Here is a 22,473-nt window from a genome sequence, read left to right on the forward strand (position 1 = left end):
AATCATTTCAAATCTTGGTAACTGTATTTTTGTATGTCTCATTATTGTTTTCATCCTTACAAGGCCTGTAAAAGTGGCAGGAATAGCTTATTTTTGAAGAGACACCATTTCCATTTCAAAAAATGATTTCATGTAGCAGCAGTAAACCTGCATTTCACAGATGCTGCCAGTTTGTATGTTTTTTCCAATTATTTGTTGGAAATCCCCATACAAATAAAAGGAAAACCGATGAACTGTACAGGACAAATAGGGAAAATGATTTTTTCAGTCTTGTCAAATTCATAAGTAAACAAAATACAGGCAGCTTTTTAATTAATATTTTTAGCTATTTGTAACATTAAGTAACAATCTTCACAATTGGTCTTTTTATTAAATTGATAATCATTTAAACTAACGCATTAAATGTGTGGTGATGCATGCTTCTATGTGTAAAATGGTGCTATCTTAATGACTGTTTCACCTTCTGTCTTTGTTAGATGAACTTGAAGGCCAGTGTTTTTTATCTTTAATTAATTAGGTTCACTTTTTTATTAGCCTAGCCTTTCATGTTAGTTCTATCTTGATGTAACTTGAAAGGTAGAATTAAAAATTATCCTTTTAGAGTTCTTCTTGATTAACTTATTTCCAAACATTTTTATGTATATGACCTCCATGGGCGTATTGGAATATCTCCCATATATTTATGGATTTATAGTTGTGGCACTGAGGCACAGAGTTACGAAGTGTCCTGCTAAGGTCTAGCAAAACAGGAAATTGAACCCTGTCTCCTGAATCCCAGTCCAGTATTTTAAGCAGAATACTATCTTCCCTCCCCAGTGTTGGAATAATGTAGATTGGAAGCATTTTGTGTATTCTTGCAAGATTTTAGTATCATGGGGGAGACCTCAAGGTCCCTCCCATGAGGAGGTGACAAGAAGAATGTTATTTCTCTGTGTCTTCAGAAGGAGAATGAATTCTCCCTTTTCTCTCTTGAAAATAAACAGAAAAGTACTCCAAAATAGAGGGCTCTTATTCCCTACCTCCTCTAAAAGTATAAAATATTCTTTTTTTTTTCTAGTAGTGGAAAAGGTAGGGTTAGTTTTGGGGTTTTTTTTCCTCTTTTTTTTAAAGATGGGGCAGTTCAGGATTTTTGGCAATTCTTTACTTGAATGTTTCTTCACCAAGATACGCTAGAATAGATCCATTGCAAAATTTGATGTGAATATTAATATTTATACCTGGACATAATTAAACTGTTTTGGAGTACATTTTTGTTTATTTCACTTAGCTCTGGGATTTAAAACTTAAAATGTTAATGGAGTATATGCTTTAGAATAGATGGGGGTACTAATTATAAGTGTTTGAAAATAAGAAATGTTTTTCCTAACTTTAATACTGTAGCACTGTAGTTATTAACTATTAGACATCTTTATTGTGTTGTATAGGCATGACTTAATAAAACTTTCTTAAATAAAATTACAGGCGTAACTGATCGCATTGTACAGTTTAATAATATGATGAATCTGAAGGAAGATAAGCTCAGAGGGAGATACAGAGACACATACCATGCTCTTCTGTGGCTAAGGGAGAACAAAGACCAATTTAAAAGAAGTGTTTGTGAACCCATGATGCTTGCAGTAAGAAAAGTTGCTTGAATTTAATACTAATTAGTAGCTAATGATGTTCCTTAAAAAATGAATTTGATTGATTATTTCTATTATAAACCTAAAGTCTAGAGGCACACTATTTTATCTACTGTTTTACGAGTTACTAAAACTAGAGTACATGTAAATCACTGTTGCAGATGGTTAAGATGTGTAACATCTCCTGTGAGTAATGTAACAAGTATGAAAGTTTTACTAGACTCCCTTGTACCTTTGTTATGTTAAGTATCATGGAGGAACACAGAATGCTTTCAGCCATCCAACATATAGGGTTGCAGTGGAATTGGCCTTTTTCAAGTTGGCCTCTACACATTTCAGCTGGTGAGATGTATCCTTCTCGTGTTCCTCTGAAATTTGAGCATCTTCTAAAAAAAGCAGTAGCTGTTGGCTTACATGGAAACTTTCTCATAGTTCTGAATATTCAGAGCATAAGTTATAAGAGGACTTTGCTTCCCACCAGTTTCACTTGCTTCTTTCCCACAAATAGCTGCTGGGCCAGAGATATTCAGTCTGCGCTCAGTCTTGGTTTGTTTCTTGACCAGACTTTCCAATTACTTTTAATGGTAGTCAGTAATGTTTATTTTTATATAGGTTTTAGGGTACTCAAGAATCAGTAACTGAGTTTAACTAAACTTTCTAAACCTGTTCGTGCTGTTTTTTGGAAATGCCAGTAATGGTTTTTGCATTATCAGAATCAAATAATATTTTTGTCCTTTTCAGATGATTTGATTCTGCTGGATATAGCACTGTTATATCGAGTTAATCAAAAACATATAGGCTGCGTCTAGACTGGCATGATTTTGCAGAAATACTTTTAATGGAAAAGTTTTTCCGTTAAAAGTGTTTCCGCAAAAGTGCGTCTAGATTGGCAAGTGCCTTTGTGCAAAAGATTTGCTTTTGCGCAAAAGCGTCCATGGCCAGTCTAGATGCGATTTTGCGCAAGAAAGCCCCGATCGCCATTTTAGCCATCGGGGCTTTTTTTGCACAAAACGATTCTTCCCTGTCTACACTGGCCCTCTTGAGCAAGTATTCTTGTGCAAAAGGGCTTTTTCCCGAGCGGGAGCGGGAAAGTATTTGCGGAAGAAGCACTGACTTTGTACATTACAAAGTCAGCGCTCTTGCGCAAATTCAAGCAGCCAGTGTAGACAGCTGGCAAGCTTTTGCGCAAAAGCAGTTGCTTTTGCGCAAAATCTTGCCAGTCTAGATGCACCCATATTGTTCTAAGGGACATTACCTTTCTCCTTCAAGGCTAGTCTTCTCAATGCCCCTGAACATCTGGATCTTTTTTCCCTTAATATGTATGGTACAAAATATCCCTGTTTGTTTTGAAGGGTATAGGAACATATGAAACTTTTTAGACCAATTAGAACTGACTCAGCAGTTCTGAAATCCTTAAGGGAAGCAATCCAGGTTTGGTCAACTGACACCCTTTGTAACAGAATTTTATAGTGGTGTGCATTTGTTTTCTCAAACATTTTATTCTTTTACAGCTAATATTATGACATAATTTTAGTGTACAGGCAGTCCCTGGGTTACATGGATCCGACTTACATCGGATCCCTACTTACAAACGGGGTGAGGCAACCCCACACTAGCTGCTTCCCCCCAGCAGACCAGGGAGACGTGAAGCTAGCACCCCCCCCAGCAGACCAGGGAGACGCGGAGCAGCTTTTCTCAGCAGACACCTCAGCTTGAGAATAAAAGACTGAGGGAAGTGAGGTGTGGGAGAATAAAACTGAGCTCTGGAGAAATGTTTGGCTAGAGTTTCCCCTACAATATGTACCAGTTCCGACTTACATACAAATTCAACTTAAGAACAAACCTACAGTCCCTATCTTGTACATAACCTGGGGACTGCCTGTATTCAGTAGCTATATTTGATCCTGATAATACCATATTTTGCGGGGTACAAAAATCTTCCTTCATCCTAAACAATGGATTTTTTTGTCTGAGAATTCTTTTGAGAAAATCAGATTAACTTCTAGTAAATTCCAAATCCTCTGTCTCCTGACAGGGCCGTGGATTTCTATATATATGTTTAGATGTGCTCAATGGCTACTAGTAAAATCAATAAGAACTGAATGTGAATATCGTAAAGATGAGTTTGGCGTTTTCTGATATTTACACCTTTCCTTAGTACAAAGTATTTCCTTAGGTTTATTAAGTGTTGGCTTGTATATTACCTTAAAGTTATTTATTGTTTTTTCATGTATTTTTATTATTATTAGGACTATTGATTAATTGCAGTTAACGCATGTGATTATCTCAAAAAATGATTGATTAATCACATTTCTAAACAATAGAATTCCAATTGAAATGTATTAAATATTTTGGATAAACAATATACAGCTTTTTAGCACAAGGAGTAAGCTCTATGACCAACAAGTTTGTTTACATTTACAGGCAATGACCTTGCTTCTTAGGCTTTGTCTATACTGCCAATTGAATGACAAAATATTTGTCATTCACAGATACTTAACCACCCTACTTCCCCATAACAAAAATTTTGCTAAAGCCAAGTGGCAGTGTAAACAGCTCATTGTCCCCAGGAGCATTTTCCTGTTGATAAAGCAAACCCCGCTTTTAGAGGGTGGAAGTATTTTGTGCACAAAAGATTTACTCTGCTTAACTTTTAGTGACACAGCCATTACAATGTCACCTGAGAGTGCCAACGGGTGTTTCTATGGCACTTATGTAGCCAGTATTACAAGGTCTTTACATGCCAAATACGTTAAACGGTCATATGGCTCTTCATGATTTGGTTTGGCCACCATTCCAGAGGACATGATTCCATGCTGATGATGCTCATTAAAAAATGCATTAATTAAATTTTGTGACTGGACTCATTGGGGGAGAACTCTGTCACTTGTTCTCTTTTACCCACACTGCCATATATTTCATGTTATAACATTCTCAGATGATGACCCGGCACATGTTTGTTTTAAGAACACTTTGATAGCAGGCTTGACAAAGCACAAAGAAGGTACCAAGGTGAGATTTCTAAAAATAGCTACAGCACTTGACCCAAGGTTTAAGAATCTGAAGTTCTGTCCAAAACCTGAGATGGATGAGGTATAGAGCATGCTTTCAGAAGTCTTAAAAGAACAATTCATTGTGGAAATTACAGAACCCAATCCACCAAAAATAAAGAGTAACTTTCTGTTGGTGGCGTCTGTCTCAGATGCTGAAAATGAACATGTGTTGTCCAATCTGCTTTGGACCATGATTGATCAGAACCCATCATAAGTATGGATGCATATGCTTTGGAATAGAGGTTGAAGCATGAATGGACACGTGGATCCAGGGCCAGATTAAGACTTTTAGAGGCCCTAAGCACTGAAAATATTATGGTGCCCCCCAAATGTAATTCAGAATAAAAACAATACTATACCATAAAATAAAATTGTATTTTTTGAAATGACACAAAACTCACATGTCTTCTGAAATTAAATTAGCTTCTTTCTAGATTTTCTGATTGCAAAATTCTGGATACGTTCATCGAAGCTTACTTGACGAAGCACGTCCGCTTCCATACACAATAGGGAAAGTGAATCGAGTCTGTCCTGACACATTGTTGTTCTCTGAGTGTTCTGCAGAGTTCTGACTTTTCCCACGATGACAACTTCAATGCTTTTTTTTTTTTTTTTTTTTTTTTTTTGGTGCCCCTGCTTTGCTGGTGCCCTAAGCATGTGCTTAGTCTGCTTATCGGCTAATCCAGCCCTGCGTGGATCTGTAGTGCATCTGACACATAAATATCTTGTGACACTAGCTACAACAGTGCCATACAAATGCCTGTTTTCACTTTCAGTTGAAATTATAAACAAGAAGCCGGCAGCACTCAAACTGCAATCAAACTTATTTGTCCTAGTGATTGGCTGAACAAGAAGTAGGATGAAGTGGACTTGAAGGCCCTGAAGTTTTACATATTTTATTTTTGAATGCAGTTTTTTGTACATAATTCTACATTTGAGTATTCACAATAAAGAAGTTGCACTGTAGTATGTGTATTAGATGGATAGAAAAATATAGTGCAAATATTTGTAATAAAAATAAATATAAAGTGAGCACTGTACACTTCACATTCTGTTGTGTTGTAATTGAAATTATTTGAAAATGTAGAAAATATCCAAAAAATTAAATAAATGGCATTCTGTTTAAGAGCATGATTAATCATGATTCATTTATTATTTTTAATTGCTTGACTGTCCTAATAATTATATTACATCAGTCTTTTCATGATCCACCTTTGTCTTTTTATCTGCGCAGATAAACATGAAAGACCATAGACATGCTAAGTATGTTGAAAATCATATTTCAGCTAATGATATGAGGGCGTTTGTTTTTGAAAGTCAAGAGGACATGGAAATATTTCTTCGGGAGGCAAGTATTCAGTCATATAATATGTTAAAAATGTAGTTTAGAATAAAGAATATTGATGTAGGAGCCCTACAATTTAGGGCCTACCTATTAGGACCACTAAATAATTTCTTTATTATGTAATACTTTCGCTAGGTACGATAATTTTTAAATAAACTATTTATACTACAGACTCCTACCTGATTGTTCTCTTGTATAATTTAAATAAAAGAGCAAGATTTCTCAAAATCCATAGGGCAGGATATTTTGGTCTTGCATTCCTGTGTATCTGACTAACACCAGCTACTTGGATGGGATAGTGAGCTCTGAATTTGACTGTCAAAATCTGTCATTGATTTGACTAATGTGTTTTCTGAAAAGCTTTCCCTACATAATAGTAATTAGGCAGGCTGTGGCTTTTGGCGAATTCAGCTGGTTGGGGCACCGCAGTTGTGGGCTTTTATGGATGCTTGCATATGTTTGTAGTGTTTTGTGTTCTTTTCATGTTTGTGTTAAGACATGTTTTTTATTGGATATTTTAACTTGTCTAGTAAATTGAAAACTTATATATTTAAAGAATTGGTAAAAAGATCAGTTAAACATCTCAAGGTTTTAGTGGTTATTTCACGTCTGTATTCCATAGTTATCAGATGCTGATGCAGAAAGGATTTTCTTGCTATAGTAACTAATTTCTGCCCAGGATTTTGTAGATCATCATGGCAATATTGCTAAGGAGATTGTTCACTAATAGGAAAAAATAAGCATAAGGAGGTCTCTCTTCTTATTTTCTACTGGCCAACTGACAACAGTTTTCTGCTAATGCAATAGTTCTGAAAGCATGATCCACAGTTGTCTTGCAGGTGGGCCATTGGCTCAGGGCTTATGCGCCCCCTGCACTGGGGAGCCTGTACTAGCACTTCAACCCCGCATGTGCCCCCACACCATGAAGTTGGAGCACAAGTGCTGGCTTCCCACTGCAGGGGGAGGTGGAACAAACCTTCTGGGCCAAATCCAGCTTGCAGGGGAAGGAAGCAGATCAGCACACTGTTCCACTCCCAGATGGGGGAATGGCAGCGTGGAAACTGCTTTCCTGGAGGCTTTCCCCGCTGCTCCCATAGCCAATGAGAGTAGTGGGAGGCATGGAGCCAGGTAAGCACCCCCATTCCTCATGCCAGACCCTGCACCCTCCTCATGCCTAGGGATGTGAAGGACTAGTTGACTATCTGATAAGCAAATGCTTATCGGATAGTCACTAGGATAGTTGACTAGTCGCTCCCCTTTTCTCCCCCTTGCTGCCTCTATCAGAGGAGGTACTTCAAAGTGACAGCACTGCTTGAAGCTGGGATGACCCCGGGCTCCACATGGCACAGCCACTTTGAAACGCTGCATGCAGCCCAGGGCCATCTGGGGTGTTCCCAGCCTGCACGTGGCATTTCAAAGCAGCAGTGCCATATGGAGACTGGGGTCGGTGGGGAAGTCCCCAGCTAACCCCGGGCTCCATGCAGCGCTTTCGCCTTTGAAGTGTAGCAATAGCCCTACACTTCAAAGGCGGATGCGCCCTATCGACTAATCGAATAGTCGATGCAACATACATTGACTATTCGATTAGTCAATTAGACGATATTTAACATCTTTACTCCTGCCGAGACCATGCACCTCCACTCTGCTCTTGCACCATACCTCCCAGCCAGATCCTGCACCGCACCCATTTTGTCATCATGAGTGGTTGACTGGTGGTCCACGGAAAGGTCTGAACTGAGAAGAGTAGACCCTGGGCCAAAAAGTTTGAGAACCACTATGCTAACTGAATGTAGAGAAAATGAAAAACCCTCAATAGATGGAAATAACTTTGGGTATTGTGGGGGAGTCAGAATAATTTTAAATGTATGGTTTGGAGATTAAATCAATTTAAAGGAAATGTTTGTCTCTATGAAATGCATCTTTTTCATATCTTAGTATCCTTTTAATTTCATTCAAAATTCTTGGGTTTTGTTACTGAGTATTTTGTTTGATGTAATGTTTGTTCAGGTGCGTGACCACCAGAAATTAAAAGTTAACGCTGTATGTGCACCCAATGAGTCATGTGCTGAAAACAGACCTTCAAGATCAGTTGAAGAATTGCAGTAAGTTTTAAAACACTTAATCTTAAAACCATTGTCAACATAGTATTTTTTGGTGTCGGTGCAGAATGATGTAGCTGTGAACCATGCTTTTCCCTGCAAATCAATCTCTTACCTCAAGATCTGTATATTTGTTTTTTTCCTTTTGAATATTTGTGCTAACTTGTTATAACAAACGTGACTAAAGATATGTTTGTGATTTTTTTCTTACCTTTTCTCTTCCTCAGCCAATATGGTTTTTTCTCTTATTTACGAGAATTATTTGATGCTCCTCATCCTGTGATGAGTTACCTTTGTTCCCAGTATCGTGTTCATGAAGTCCCTGTGGGAACTGAGAAGACCAGAAGCATGATTGAAAGGGTGAGAGGTGCTAAATAACATGCATAGGACTATGATTTTGTCAAGGCTATATTTAGGAAAGTTGCTGGAAGATCAACATGAAAAATAAAAGTTGTAACCTGCCTTATTTTGGATACAAAAAAATTCACTCACTCAATGGGAAGAAAGCCATGGACAATGTCATGGAGTTTAGGTCCATCAATACTTATTAGCCAGAATGAGTAGGAATTGTGTCCCTAGCCTCTGCTTGTCAGGCTCTGGAAATGGATGACAGGAGAGTGATGATTCCCTGTTTTGTTCATTCCCTCTGGGGCATCTGGCATTGGCAACTGTTGGAAGACAAGATACTGGGCAAGATACCTTTGTTCTGACTAGTATGGCTCTTCTTATGTTATATTATGAGCATTGTGACGCTCTCAGGTGTCACTACCCCCTTGGGTGTCAATAAATCCCACAGTTTGTCTTCGGTTCCCCAACTCCCTTGCACAGCGGGAGGGGAAGGGGGGCCCGGGCCCACCTACTCTCACGGGCCCCAGCCCAGGGCCCTAAGGGTTCGGACTCACTCTGGTCCGACCCAGCTGACGGGGTGTGTAGCCTTAACGCGTCAGCCTGCCAGCCGATCTGGGCTCCGCCCTGGGCTGCTTCCTTCCCCTGCCCGCGCTGCTGCGGTTCCTGTCCCAGGTATCCCGGACGCGCAGCTGGTGCGCAGTTCAGTCGGGTCCAGGGGTAGCGGGCTCAGGCTCGTCAGCCACTTTCCTCCCCTGCTCGGTTCTCCTCCGAGGCGGTCGAGCTCGCCCTCCCCCCTTTCTTCGTCCACCCGGCTCTTTTAAATCCAGCGCCGGGGCCATGACCCCGGTGGCCCCGTCCCCCCCCCCACGTCTGGCTGACGGCGCGTTGCTGTGGCGCCGTGCCTCCTGCTCCTGCCGCCTCCAGCCCGCGCCGATCACCGCAGTGTCGGTCGGAGTGGGGCGCGCGGCGGCCAAGCAACCGGGACAGAGCCGGCTGCCGTCCGGCTGGCCGCCGTACAGCACCGTCTGGGGCTGCGTCCCCGAGCTGTGCGGGTCTAACCCGTCACAGCATATTTTGACAAATTGGTGCAAACAGTTGCAACACTCATAGGAAATTAAATGTTCATCTTAACCCAGTAATGCAACTAATTAAATGTCTAAAATTCAGAAATTTATCATGGTAAAAAGTCAAAAATATGATTCTGTTTTGTAATAACAATATTAGCTTTTTGGGTGGGTATGCCTGAAAACCTATGGGTACTTTTTAAAGTAAAATAATTCAAAGCATTTTACTAATTTTCTAAATATTACAACTAATTTTTTTGGTTTTGAAGCTAGGAAGTCTCATGACCCCTTCTTGAAACAGTGACATATTAAAATTGGGAAGTACTGTCTGTCTTGTAACCTTCTGACTATATTTGTTTTGATTAAAAAAAAAAATGCAAGTACTTTAGATTTGTTTTAAACTCCAATATTTAAACCAATTTTGCTGGAACATTTCAAACAAATTCATTTCTGGTCTCAGACCAAGCATCGGAAGTTTTACTCATAGCTGTGAAAGAGAAAAAAGAGTTAGAATGGAATTACCTTCTCAGTTTTAAGGCAAACAGTGAAACAAAATGAAGACTTAGTTTAAGCACAGATATCAGTATTCAGTGACTTTATAGTATCAAGTTTGTAGGGAGAATTTTGTACAGGTATTTTTAAGTAATAATTTTCAAATTATTTTCCATTTTTGAAATTTCTGGATTCATCATGGTTCATTAAGAATGTCACATAAGCCTTCTGAAATATTGCAGTACCATGGGTTGTAATGAGGTTTCTCTTATTTCTGATGTTTCCATCTGGAGTGTCTTCAGTGAATCATGAAGTACCAGATATCAAGGAATGTATGAGATTTTCAAAGAATAGTTAAATATGTATTCTAGTAATAAATTCTACTCCTTTCAGGTGTCTGTTCTTAAAGTCTCAGTTTTGCTTTAGAACTCACCTGAACCGGTAATTCTTTGGAACACCATAACAAACATTTATATTGCATCTTTTTTCTCTGAGAATCTTCAAGAGTTACCTGTATAATTTTGTGTCTGCGTAGTAGTTATTTAGTCACCATAGAAGTATAGCAGTTGTTTTACAATGTATGACAGCACAGAATGAGTGTAATCTGGTATGACATGACTGCCATTTTTATTGCTACTTTAATTCAGATGGCAAAAACTACAAATTTGTGATACAACAAACTTGTTTAATCTTTGTTCAGAATAGGTTAGCCTGACACAGTTATTTGACAGAAATCTTGTTTTTCATGTTTAGGTCATACAGGAAACCAAATTTAAGCAAATCTACACAGCAGAAGAAAGGTATTCAGTGAAAGTGTCATCTTATACAAACCAAACTATTTCTAGTAACACATCTCTGAGACCAGCACAGTTTCTCACCGTCACAGTGGATGCAGATGAAAGAAAGCAGTTGGAAAACCAACTAATGGTAGACTGTTTGAGTGTTTAAAAAAGAATAATTAAGTACATAGATTGAAATACTGCCAGTTGTTTGTTCAATACAACTAAATTATTTGGCCTTCATCTGATATGACTGTAATTATGACATTTTTGTGCCATTATTTAATATAGGAAATTAATAGAAATTTGCAGCTCCGGGATTCCCAATTGCGTACATTATTTGAGAGGCAAAAGTGTCTGGAACGCAAAGATAATGAGCTGAGACAGCAAAAGAAAGAACATTTGGAGAGAAAAAACAAAAGGAAACAACTGGAATCAAAAATTAGTATGAAACATGATAGGTATGACTTCTGATGAGCCTGCTTGATTGCAAATGTTTTGCTGAGACAGCATTAAGATGCAGAAATAAGTCTGAAATATTAATATCAGTTATGATTTTGTACATCAGTTACTAGGGCATTTTAATAACAAAATGGAAGTAACAAGCAATCCCTAAAATGTACCTTGGCTACATGTAGTCAGTAGATTCTGACCACATATCGTTTGTTCTTAAACTGAGTTGGGTTTCAGAAATGGAGTGATATAGGTCACTGGTTCCCAATCTGTGGTCTGCGATGGTACTGTAGGGGATCCACAGGAAATTGGGAGCTGAGAAGCTCCATGCTGGTAGCCAGTAAGTCCCTCACCCCGCACTGCTTCCTGAGAAGGCTGAGGGACATGGCTTGGGAAGCAGTGCAGGCTGCGGGACATGCAGGCTGCAGGCACAGCTATATTGTTTGAGGTGTCTGTAAAATTGTAATGGATTGAAAAGGGGTCAGTATGCTGGAAAAATTGTAATGGATTGAAAAGGGGTCAGTATGCTGGAAAAGTTTGGGAGCCACTGATATAGGTGATACACAGACTTGATTCTCCCTCCCTTCACTTGTGAGATTGTGTCTTCACTAGATGGTTGTACACATTAAATACCAGTCTAGTTAGAGCAGTATAACCTTTGTGTATAGACAAACTCTTAATCTGGTTGTTACAAGATAATCACAAGGAAGTTTCTTGGTCTTTGTTTTTAAACATTTCAAAAACCAAACTGAAGCCTCAACCCTAAAAACTTCATCTTCATATATTACCTCAGTACTCTCATGAAACACAATTATATTATTTTTTGTTGGTGAGATGGGAAATTAAGGTACCTTCTAACAAGTAGTACAAAGATAAATGGACTGGCCTAAACGTGGTCATGTAGTCTCCTTCCATTTTAGTGTTACAATGTTGCATTATTTTTCTAGGACATCATAAAGTATAGGCAGTGGCTTCTAAAATCAGATTCAGTTCTGCTTTGATGGCCAGCCAAGGATGGGTTACAGCAAATTAAAACTTCCTCTTCAAAACTAATCCTGTCTCTTAATCTCCAATGAAGACAAATTCCTGAAGTTTCTCATTACAGCTGGTTAGGATGAGTTACGTTGCACTGCTTCAGTACCAGAAAACTCAGTCACCTTTTTTTTTTAAGGTTTATCCTATTGTGGAAAAATATTTGTGTCAACTAAAAGAGAAGTCAAATAATTTTTGAAGCTCTTTGGTTCAGTGTATAAACACTTTTGAGATATTTGACCAAAATTTTGAAACTCAACTCCTAAATAAGTGGCTACATTTTCTGAAGTCAGTGGGAGCTGCAGATGCTCAGCATTTCTGAAAAGCCACTGTTATTTAAAAGCCTAACTTTGGGCAACCAGTTTAAAAATGTAGGCCACAATTCCTAACACTCTTCTGCAGTGAGTGCAATAATAGAAGATAATTCACTGCTTTTTATAAATTAATACATATAACAGAAATTAAAGAATACAACATTAACTCTGCCTTGTAGTATTTCCATGAAGGGAGTGGAAAATCAATTAAATCTGGTCAAGGAACACACACTCTAAAATGCCTTTAGTAATTATATAATTAATGACATCATTATAAGAGTTAGGGTTGTTTGGGTGTCTTAATTGTGCATTTCTTGCCTTAACATGTTCAGATTCCTTACAGGTATAATCTTAACACTTTCAATTTCTTACATTGGAAATGCTTGGTTTGAGGATACTTAGAATATTCTTGTTATATTCTTTACTGTAAAATTAGTCCTGGTTTACACTTAAAACGTAGGTCAATGTTGCTTCATCACTCAGGTCTGCAAAAGTTTTTGCATCCTGTGTAACATAGTTAGGTTGATCTAATCCCGTACTGTAGACACAGCTAAGGTGCCAGAAGGATTCTTATACCAATCTAACTACCACCTCTCAGAGAGGTGGATTACATACATTGATGGAAAAAACACTTCTGCTAATGTAGGAAGTGTCCTGCCTTAGCACTGTAGTGTAGACTAAGGATGTTAACTAGCGGTTAATTTACTAGTCAAGTAGTCAATGGAATTTCCATCGACTACTCGGCTAATCGATAGGCATTTCCACATTCCTCCTTTGAAATGTATAAGAGTTCCTGCTGGGGCTCTTGTACATTTCAGAGGAGGAATGCGGAACTCCATGTGCAACCCGGGGCCAGCAGGAAGTCCCGCTGACTCTGGGCTGCACACGGACATGCCAGCTTTGACTGCAGGACTCCCCAGCTGACCGGGGGTTCCACATGGCATTTCCCTGGGACTCCCCAGCTGACCCCAGACTCCATGTGGCGCTGCCGCTTTGAAACATCACCTTCGGTGTTTCAAAGGGGTAGTGCCTCACAGCTGAGCCCTGGTTCAGCTGTGCGGTGCTGCCGCTTTGAAGTACCCACTCTTTCTCCCCCCTGCTTTGCTACCTCTATCTGATAGAGGTAGCAAGCGGGGGCGGGGGAGACGGAGGAGAGTCAACTAGTCGACTGACTATCCAATAAGTATTTGCTTATCAGATAGTCGACTAGTCCTTAACATCCTTAGTGTAGATATCTGCAGAGCCATAGCTGTGTGACTGTAGTGTCTGTCGTGGAGATATACCCTTAGCAGTTCATACTCTCAGTTTTTATCATCAAAAGATGTTTGAGTTACATAAGTCTTTTTATTATAGTATCTAGTGATGGTACAATTATGTAGAATAATCTAAGTTCTGGAATAGGATAAATTCAGACTTGAGTTCTGAGAGAGATGGTCTTCTACTCCATAGAAAAACATTACCTTTTATGGAAAGCTTACAGACAATAGAGCAGTGGTCTCCAACCTTTTTACACCCAAGATCACTCAGGACAAGCCAAGATCTACCCAATCCTTTCCCCAAGACCCCACTCCTTCCTTGAGGCCCTGCCCTCTCTGTTCCCCTTCTCTCCATCGCGTGCTATCCCCGGCTCTTATACACTCTCAGGGTATGGCTATACTGCTGCTTTTTTTCGATCCTTCTGTTGGAAGAAATTTTTCCGACATTTGGCCCATCTAGACTGGACCAAATGTTGGAAAATCCCCTTCTTTTGGAAGCCCCCTCATTCCTTGTGGAACGAGGAATACAGGGGCTGCCAAAAGAGCATGTTTGCTGGAAAAACTCCTGCAATCTAGCTGTATCCTCACTGGGTTGAGACGAGGTGCAGACTCTGGGGTGTGAAAGAGGGGTTTAGGTGTGGGAAAAGGTGAGCGGTGCAAGCTCTGGGATGGAACTTGGATGCAGGAGGATGTCGAGAATGGGATGCTGGCTCAGAGAGGGAGCTCCAGGCTGGAAAGTGTTGGGCTGAGGTGGCAGGTTGGGGTGCTGAGCAAGCCAGTCTTGTGGATGTGAGGGTGCAGGAGTTTGGGTTGGGATGTGTGAGGGGCTCAGGGCAGGAAGGTTGGGAGTATGATGGGCTCAGGACACAGATTTGCAGTGTATGAATGGTGCAAGAGTGTTGTGGCAGAAGACTGAGGATGTGGGGGTGCAGGAGTTTGGGGATGTGAGAGGCTCAGGACGGGGGATTAGAGTGTATGATAGGCTCAGATTTGGGGTCATGGTGGGGGGTGAAAGAGTGTTATGATGCTGTGGCCAGATGGGGCTTGGCCCCAATTGGGGGCTTGTTGGCCAGGCTTTATTTTTAAATAAAATATTATTTCAAACACAAAAGATTTCAGCATTGTTTTTATTTATGAGAGGGGCGGGTAACCTGAGGCAGCGCGCAGCTTGCTCCTCCACTCCTCATAGCAGCACGCGCTGCCCAAGCAGCTGGAGCTGGTGTGCTGGGGACTTTATTCCCCTGCTGCCTTCCAGCGTGGGAGGAAGGAGAGGGGGAGTCATGGACTGCGCCAGCCCCAACCACTCGGGCCGCACGTGCTATTTTCCTCCGCTCCCCATGTTCATGCCATCCAAGCGGCCGGAACCGGCGCAGTCCCAGACCCCCATCCCCTCTCCTGCACGCAGGAAGGCAGCAGGGGAACAAAGTCCCCAGCGCGCGACAGACCGGTGTTTTAGGTACCGTGCCGGCTGGGGGAGAGCAGCCTGTGCGCTTCTAGGGCCTGGCATGCAGCTGCAGAACTTTTCCCCCAACCCACAGGAAGCCCACGCTACCTCCGTTGTCCCTGGAGGTAGCATCAGCGTTCATCTTGGAGGTGGGGGGGAGCGAAGGGGACCCCCCCAAAGCCTCGCAATCGACTGATTGAGCCTCCTGGTTGGTGACCATGGCAATAAAGAAAGGGACTAGAGGAATGTAAGATTTGTTTTAGAAGCATAGTTAAAAATGAGATTCCATTTACAGATAACATTTTCTGCTGAATTTTTTTACAAGCTCATTTAGGAAGGAAGGGGCAGGAAATCAAGACAAAAATCAATTCCTCTTTTTCTTTATTTAATAAGGGCAATTGCACCTTTTCTAATTTTCAGTGTATTTATTTGTGATGGATCCTTTAGGATTAAGAACCTGAGTATCTCAGCATTATTTAATCAGTAATAAGAAGAAATTGGTTTCTTTCATAGTTTGAAACAGATGGAGCAAGATACCATCAATCTAGAAGAGGAGTCTCAACAAACAAATGCCAGGATCAAAGAAATTAATATCCAAAAAGCAAAATTTGTTACAGAATTAATGCAACTCATAAAGGTATAGATTCTTCTTAGCTTTATACACATTTTTCCTTGCCATGAAAGGCTTATTATAGTTTTCAAAACAATACAAAGGAGGGGAAGCTGCCTTAATAGTGGGAGATATTTTGAAATTCATGTTTTTATTGTTAAGGGTTAAGTTTAATTCTGCTGCCATCTTGCTGTCTGAAAAGGCTTCCGGCCTAAGAAATTGCCTAAAAAATAAATGTGCAGTATTCAAATGTATTCACCACATTTCTTCTATCACCTTATACACTTTTCAATTAATTTTATTTTCTTTAAAACTCTTTTTTACTGTTGCTATATGAAAATATATTTGGTCCTACAAGAAATACCTTCTTTTATCATTAAAAAAGAATAAAATTGCTGTCTTTTTTTCGGGTATGTTTATTTTGTCTTTGACGGTACTTGTGCACGTTTTATTTGTTTCCATAGTTAATTTGTCTACTTCCGGTGGGTTTTTCATAGAGCACCTGAGACATACCCTGCCCTTATTTTTAATTGTAAAATCACAAAAAATCAAGAGGTGGAGGGTCAGGTGCATTAGCTGAAATTACGTTGAATTCAGGTTTTAAAGAACTGATTGATTAGTTTTTAATTTTTCTGTGGCCCTTTAATCATTTTAAACTCCTTAGAATTTGGAATCAGACATATTTTAAAACACTGTATATACCTTTGTTATATAAATAGTAATGGACACTTTGGGAAAGGTAGATATCCATAAACTAAAATCCTTAAGATTTAATAATCACGCTAGATATTCTGCCAACTCCTTAGTTATCTTCTTCAGTTCCCAGGACTCTTTTGGATGCTGTTTGTGCTAAATAGTCTTCTGTGTTATGTAAAAACCTTCCTGGTGCCTTTGGGGATATTCTGAACTTCTTCAAACTACTTCATACTTCTATCTTCCCTCTGTGGCCCCTAGTGTTTTGATAAGTGTTTGATCTCAGTCAGTGTTGGGTGTTGCCTGTGAAAAAACACTGGTTCTACTGCTCTGAGTAGCTGGCATTAAAAGAAACTTCTGTTTACCATGTCAAACAGATGAGTTGTCCTGGTGTAAACTGGTAATCCTTGAATGGTAGTGGTTGGCATCTTTCACAGATGGTCATCTGGCTGAAGCAGCTTTGAAAATCTCAGAGACTTGCAGAAAAAAAAACAATTTTAAGGCCTGATGTGCCCCCAGGGTTTGCAAATTACTTTTAAAAAGTAATTTTGTATAGGTAATATGCTGTTAATAAGCCACCACTTTTTAAACACAATACATTTTTATAAACAAAAATTTAGTTCCAAAATATCCATTTAGGAGAGCAACAGCACACTTTAGGATGATTGTTGATCAGTCAGCATACATACTTCTTGGGTGCAGTTAGTGTTCCTTTGCTTCTCATACACAGCACAGTTAAAGTGGCATATACAGTTACTGGCCAGTGTACAATCTCTGTGGAGAAAACTGGCTTTCTCATATGCTTTCTGTTCCTTGGCAATACAGATTGGAAAGTATTTTATTGCCCAGCTTCATGGAAGAATAATAATAGTTAATTGAGTATGACAGGAATGTATCATTGGTTTTACCACAGTTTAGTCACACCACCTTCTCACTACAGTGTTTCAAACGGAAGAGTTAAATTATCAGCCAAATTACCACGCTCCGGAGGCATAGAATTGACTGTGAACTCTTTTTTGGCATGGGTGAATCCTAAAAGAATTAACAGTTTCTTTCCCTCTTTTGTTACAGAACTTTAATTATTGTTAAATAGTTGTAACCTTTTAAGACTTCACAGCTTTCAAATAATGTAACGTGACTTAGGTTTTTTAAAATATTACTTCACAATTTTTGTAACTTTGAAGCAGAGGATTTTCCTAGATGTTCTTTACCTAATCTTCACAGCTGTGAGTAATGTTAATTTAGTTGCTCATCTCACGCATCAGCAAAGCTGCGCTTTTGCTACAAACAAATCAGATGTTTAGGTTCCTTGTGTGGGAGAGACGAGAAGTCTCCTATGCAAGAAAAACAAAACCAAAAAACCTTGTTGCTGGAGAGCTGAATCTGGAGTCCAAAAATTTTATAAGATATCATTTTTATAATGCTTTTAAAGCCTGATGCTGCTGACAGTGTATCAGTTTTGAGTGTTTCATGACAAAGGAGGTTTGTGAATATGTGTGTGTATGTGTTTGCTCTGTAGAACTGCATAACATTGAACATCCTCAAAGTGGATTTGGTTCTTGAGAGCACTACAGTGACTTCCAAGAAGAATAGACTAGAATCTGATTATAAAGCAGCAACTGTACAACTAAGAGCTTTAGAGGTAAGCTATGTTTTTTATTTCTCAGTGTATCAACATGAAAACACACTTTTTGCTTGGAGGCTTCCCCACTTGGAAATGGGCAGTTTCTGTTTAATTTCTTAGTAATAGAGATATCCAGGGCTCAACAAATGCACTCGCCTGTGGTGAGTAGATTTTTCCAGCTGGCGAGTGCAGGGGCGGATTGGCCAGGTGGGCCGTTGGGACGGGCTGGCAGAAGCCCGCACTACGGGCGGCATGGCCCCATCATATCCGCCAGGCGGCGGAGGAGCACAGCGCCGCTGGGAAGGGAGAAGTGCGGTGATTCTTCCCACTGGGCTGCCTGCGTGCAGCTCCGGCGCGAGGAGGCGGGGAGGGATGCCAGGATGCTGGTGTGACCTGGCCCCGCTGATTTTAAAGGGCCACGGCAGCTTTGCTTTGGCCGCATGTCCCTGGGAACTGGCTGCGGCGCGTGGCACAGTCAGGGTGCGGCGCGTGGCACAGCCAGGGTCCGCCCCACCGGCTCCAGTCCTGCCACGGCCCTAGCCCCACTTTGTCTCCACGCCGCCCATTTCCCACACCTCCCCTGCTCTCCCTTTTCCCTGTGACCCTTTGGCTCCTCGCTGCCCTTACATCCCGCACCCTGCTCCCCCCGATCTCTGCCCCCCCAGCTCTGTGCTGCCTATTTCCTGCACTGCCCCTAGACCCCTATCCCTCTGCCCCTCCCATTCCCCGTGCCTCCACTGCACCCTGCTACCCCCGATCCCTGCATCCCTTTGGCTCTGTGCCTCCCGTTCCCCGCGCCATCCCTGTACTTCCCCACTGCTCCCTGCACCCCTCTGGCTCTGTGCTGTCCCTGCACCCTGCTCCCCCTGTGGGTCGGGACTGAAGGGTGCTTGCCCATAGGGAGGGGCTGGACAGGGCAGGGAAAAGGCTGCTGTGATTCAGCAGCGAGTGAAAGGGGGAGTTCACTTGAAGCGTCTTTGCCTTTATGGAAAAAAACGAATGAAAATGCTATTTGTTATTTATAGGGCTAAAATGCCAGGACAAAAAAGAAAACAAAAAAAACCATTGCAAAATGCAAACATACGTAAAAGACAACAACAAAGGGGGGGGGACAAAAAATGTTTTGTTTGGGGCAGCAAAAAACCTAGATCTGGCCCCTGGGAAGGGGAAGGGGCTGGGCTGTGGGAAGGGGAGAGGAAAAATATGGGGAAGGGGCTTGTGCTGATGGGAGGAGGTCAGGAAAAGAAGAAGAAGAAGAAAGGGGAAGGCACCAAGGGACAGGGGTGCAGGAGAGAGAAATGCCAGGAGGCCAAGTGCAGACAATGAGGAAAAGGGCAGGAGGGGAGGTGTCAGTGGGAGGGGGGACAGGGTGATGCTGGGAAAGGAGAGTGTAAGGGCACTGGGGCTAGAGGGGTAGGGAGAGGTGCTGGGAGAAGGCTTGAAAGAAGGAGTGGGCATGAGGAAGGTGGAGATGGAGCAAGGCATCTGTGAGGGCACAGGGACATGAGGGGAACGGGGGCAGAGGGTGGTGAGGGGGTGGGTATCAGGGAAAAAGAGAGCAAAGGGGGAAGGAGCAGTGAGGGAAGGGGGAGGCACCAGGAGGGTGCAGGTGCCAGGGGATTCTGGGGGTGAAGCAGAAGGGCAGACACCTGCAAGGGAGGGACCAGCACCAGAGGAGAGAGGCAGAGCACGTGTGTAGAGGGAGGTTTTAGGAGAGGGGATGAGGAGGGGTACCTCACACGATCAGAGTGGGGCTACTGAAGGAGTGGGCACAGGGCGGAGAGAAGGGCTGGAGGAGGGGGGCAGGTCTCAGGAAGGCTGAGGGCAGTGAGAAGGGCTGGAGTCAGGACAGCAGAGGGTGAGGGGTTGGGGGGCAGCAGGCACCAGGGGAGCTGATGGAGCAAGGGGAGGAGATATGGCAGCAGAGAGAAAAGGTAGAGATATGATATGTATTAATAACCTGGGTGATATGTATTAATAACTTATTAATAATTACTGTTCTTATTCTTATTAGGAATTTATGCCATTAAAAAACCACTTTTTTGGGGGGGGAGGGTGGTGAGTCCCTTTTTTGTCTGGCAAGTAGGATTTTCCATAATTTGTCGACCCCTGGAGATATCTATTCCTGTTGCTAAGGTTTTTGTGCCTTCTGAAGCTTATATCAATTCTCCAGACCCCTTCCCTTCCAAATAGAAAGGAGCTTTACTTCTTATGCTGATTAATATAGCTACCTCTTCTGCGAAGATGTGCATTGTAAACAGTGTTCAGTGAGGGACCACTCTCCCAGAGCTGAGATTTGGTAGTAGGTTCATCCACATGGAACATGTCAGAGCCCAAACAAAGATCTGGACAAAAGTTTCTCCATAGCTCTATTTTGCTTATCCATTTTATTAAAATTCTGCCTTGCGGAGGCTTAGTGGAGTAAGTGGGAGCAAGTTCCGTCCTCATTGCCAGTTCTCCTGTACTGTGACTTTCAATTGTTAAAAAGTGCTGTGCTAAATGTTCCGCATAAACCAATTCTGTGGAGGAATTTAGCATATATGGTAAACATGAGGACTTTCCTAATTTGTGGCCTGATCCTGCAAGTACAAAACTCCGTTTCCTGGCAGTGATAATTTGGGTGTGTAAGGAATGCAAGAGGAGTCCCAACACTTCAGTTCAGAAATATTAAATTGCAGGCAAAGGTACAGAGACTAGTGCACACAAGAAGTGATTAGTATTAAGTATTACAGAAATTATATAGAGAAACTAAATTAAAACCTACAAAGACCAGAGCAGGGGACCAAAAAAACCCCCAAAAAACCCCACAACCCAGTGGTGCCTGCAGCTATATACACTTCACAGATGGTGGTGTAAAACTGCTCATGTGTTTGGTGCTAAGTGACACTGGAACACTGCATAGTGGGTTCACAATACTATTTGCTGAAATTTGATCCCGTAGTTCTGCTGTGATTATGGTCAGGTCAGTGGGCCAAACTAGAGTGGAGCTGTCCTGAGTTAGTAAGAATGGTTAAGTTCTACATACCACGTCAACATTTTCTAATGGTGCCCCTGGGAGAAACAGTGTACTTTTGCTAACATTGCATTTATTAATAATGTTTCTCTTATTCAAAATTATCTTTAAAATATTTTTGTAAGACTTAAAGTGCCCTCAAAATCCAGTTCATTCTCTCTTCCTGAAGAAAGAGGGCTGCATATGTTGTTGTCAGCTCGAGGATTCCGTGGGAATAGCAGCACATTGGGTGCAATTTAGACACTTGGACTGAAAGGCATTTTCCTTCCCAACATGTATGCTTCAGAATGTGTCATGTTAGTTAGCAACAGATTTGTGGGTTTTTTTATTTGTCATGGCAGCTCAAGTCAGAACCTTAGTATTATTTTAACAACTTTTTGTATTTAATTTGTCTAATGAGCATGAGAAGCAAATGTGTGTTTATGACCCATATTGAACAGTAGGGAGGATTGTTAGCCCCATCTGCTCATTAGATAATTGGCACAGTCGCCTTTGTGTTTATGATGATTGAAAGAGACTTGCTAATTGTCTTGCTTTGATAATTTTTACGTTCATTTGGTGCAATTTTTAAACAATTGGTATTAAACTCAGTATGTACGTAATTTTTTTCTTTTAGTCCAAGTTTGAAGAAAATGCAAATGCTGTTTTCCTTCTTTATGAATATCCCGTCTTTAATTATTTAACTGCTGTCACTGTGAATGCATTCAAACAAACTTTCATGGGAAAATATTGGCTACTGGCTACTGTATTTTTTGACTAGTTTCTCATTTCCCCCAAAAACCAATTGCACTGCTTATGAATACAAAAGAATACAAATTACTTATGAATATACAACATCAGAGGGTTCTAGTATCAGCATGCCTCTTGGTAGCTATGCCTTAGTTCTATGCTAGAGTGGAACTATCTCCTTCACTATCCAAATTAATCTCTCTTTCTGAATTAGTTCTTATATTGTCAGTTGGGATAACAGTAATCACTGCAAGCCTTCTTCTTTAGGTAGAATTTCCCCTCTAAAACCCATATATTCCAGATAGAATTTCCCTGTTCTGAGAAGGGCACTCCCATATCTCTTATATAACTAACTGTACTTGCCGCAATGTTAGTGTTTCCATGAAATAGTTAAAGCATCCTAAATGGATTGGTCTGTAGAAGGTTACATTTGTAAATACTTAAGTGTGAATGAGAAAATATCCATCTTATCTTCTGGATGTAATAGCCATATAATAAATATC

The 22,473-nt window shown here is 41.0% G+C and overlaps 1 protein-coding gene across 2 annotated transcripts in view; it reads left to right on the forward strand.

Moving 5' to 3' along the window:
- The window catches only part of SMC5 (structural maintenance of chromosomes 5), an 83,853-nt gene that overhangs the window by 43,659 nt on the left and 17,721 nt on the right, over positions 1–22,473 (forward strand). For both annotated transcript variants that reach the window (XR_012904664.2, XM_075931701.2), the window contains exons 10-17: positions 1,462–1,616; positions 5,910–6,023; positions 8,028–8,122; positions 8,347–8,479; positions 10,777–10,950; positions 11,094–11,263; positions 15,815–15,938; positions 18,124–18,246. Coding sequence is in view for 1 of the 2 variants with exons in the window: in XM_075931701.2 (XP_075787816.1) it covers positions 1,462–1,616; positions 5,910–6,023; positions 8,028–8,122; positions 8,347–8,479; positions 10,777–10,950; positions 11,094–11,263; positions 15,815–15,938; positions 18,124–18,246 (1,088 nt within the window). In the remaining variant the exon portion in view is untranslated. The remainder of the gene's footprint in view (positions 1–1,461; positions 1,617–5,909; positions 6,024–8,027; positions 8,123–8,346; positions 8,480–10,776; positions 10,951–11,093; positions 11,264–15,814; positions 15,939–18,123; positions 18,247–22,473) is intronic.

Source organism: Pelodiscus sinensis, chromosome 6 (genome assembly GCF_052426305.1).
Source record: "Pelodiscus sinensis isolate ZL-2025 chromosome 6, ASM5242630v1, whole genome shotgun sequence".
NCBI lineage: Eukaryota > Metazoa > Chordata > Testudines > Trionychidae > Pelodiscus > Pelodiscus sinensis.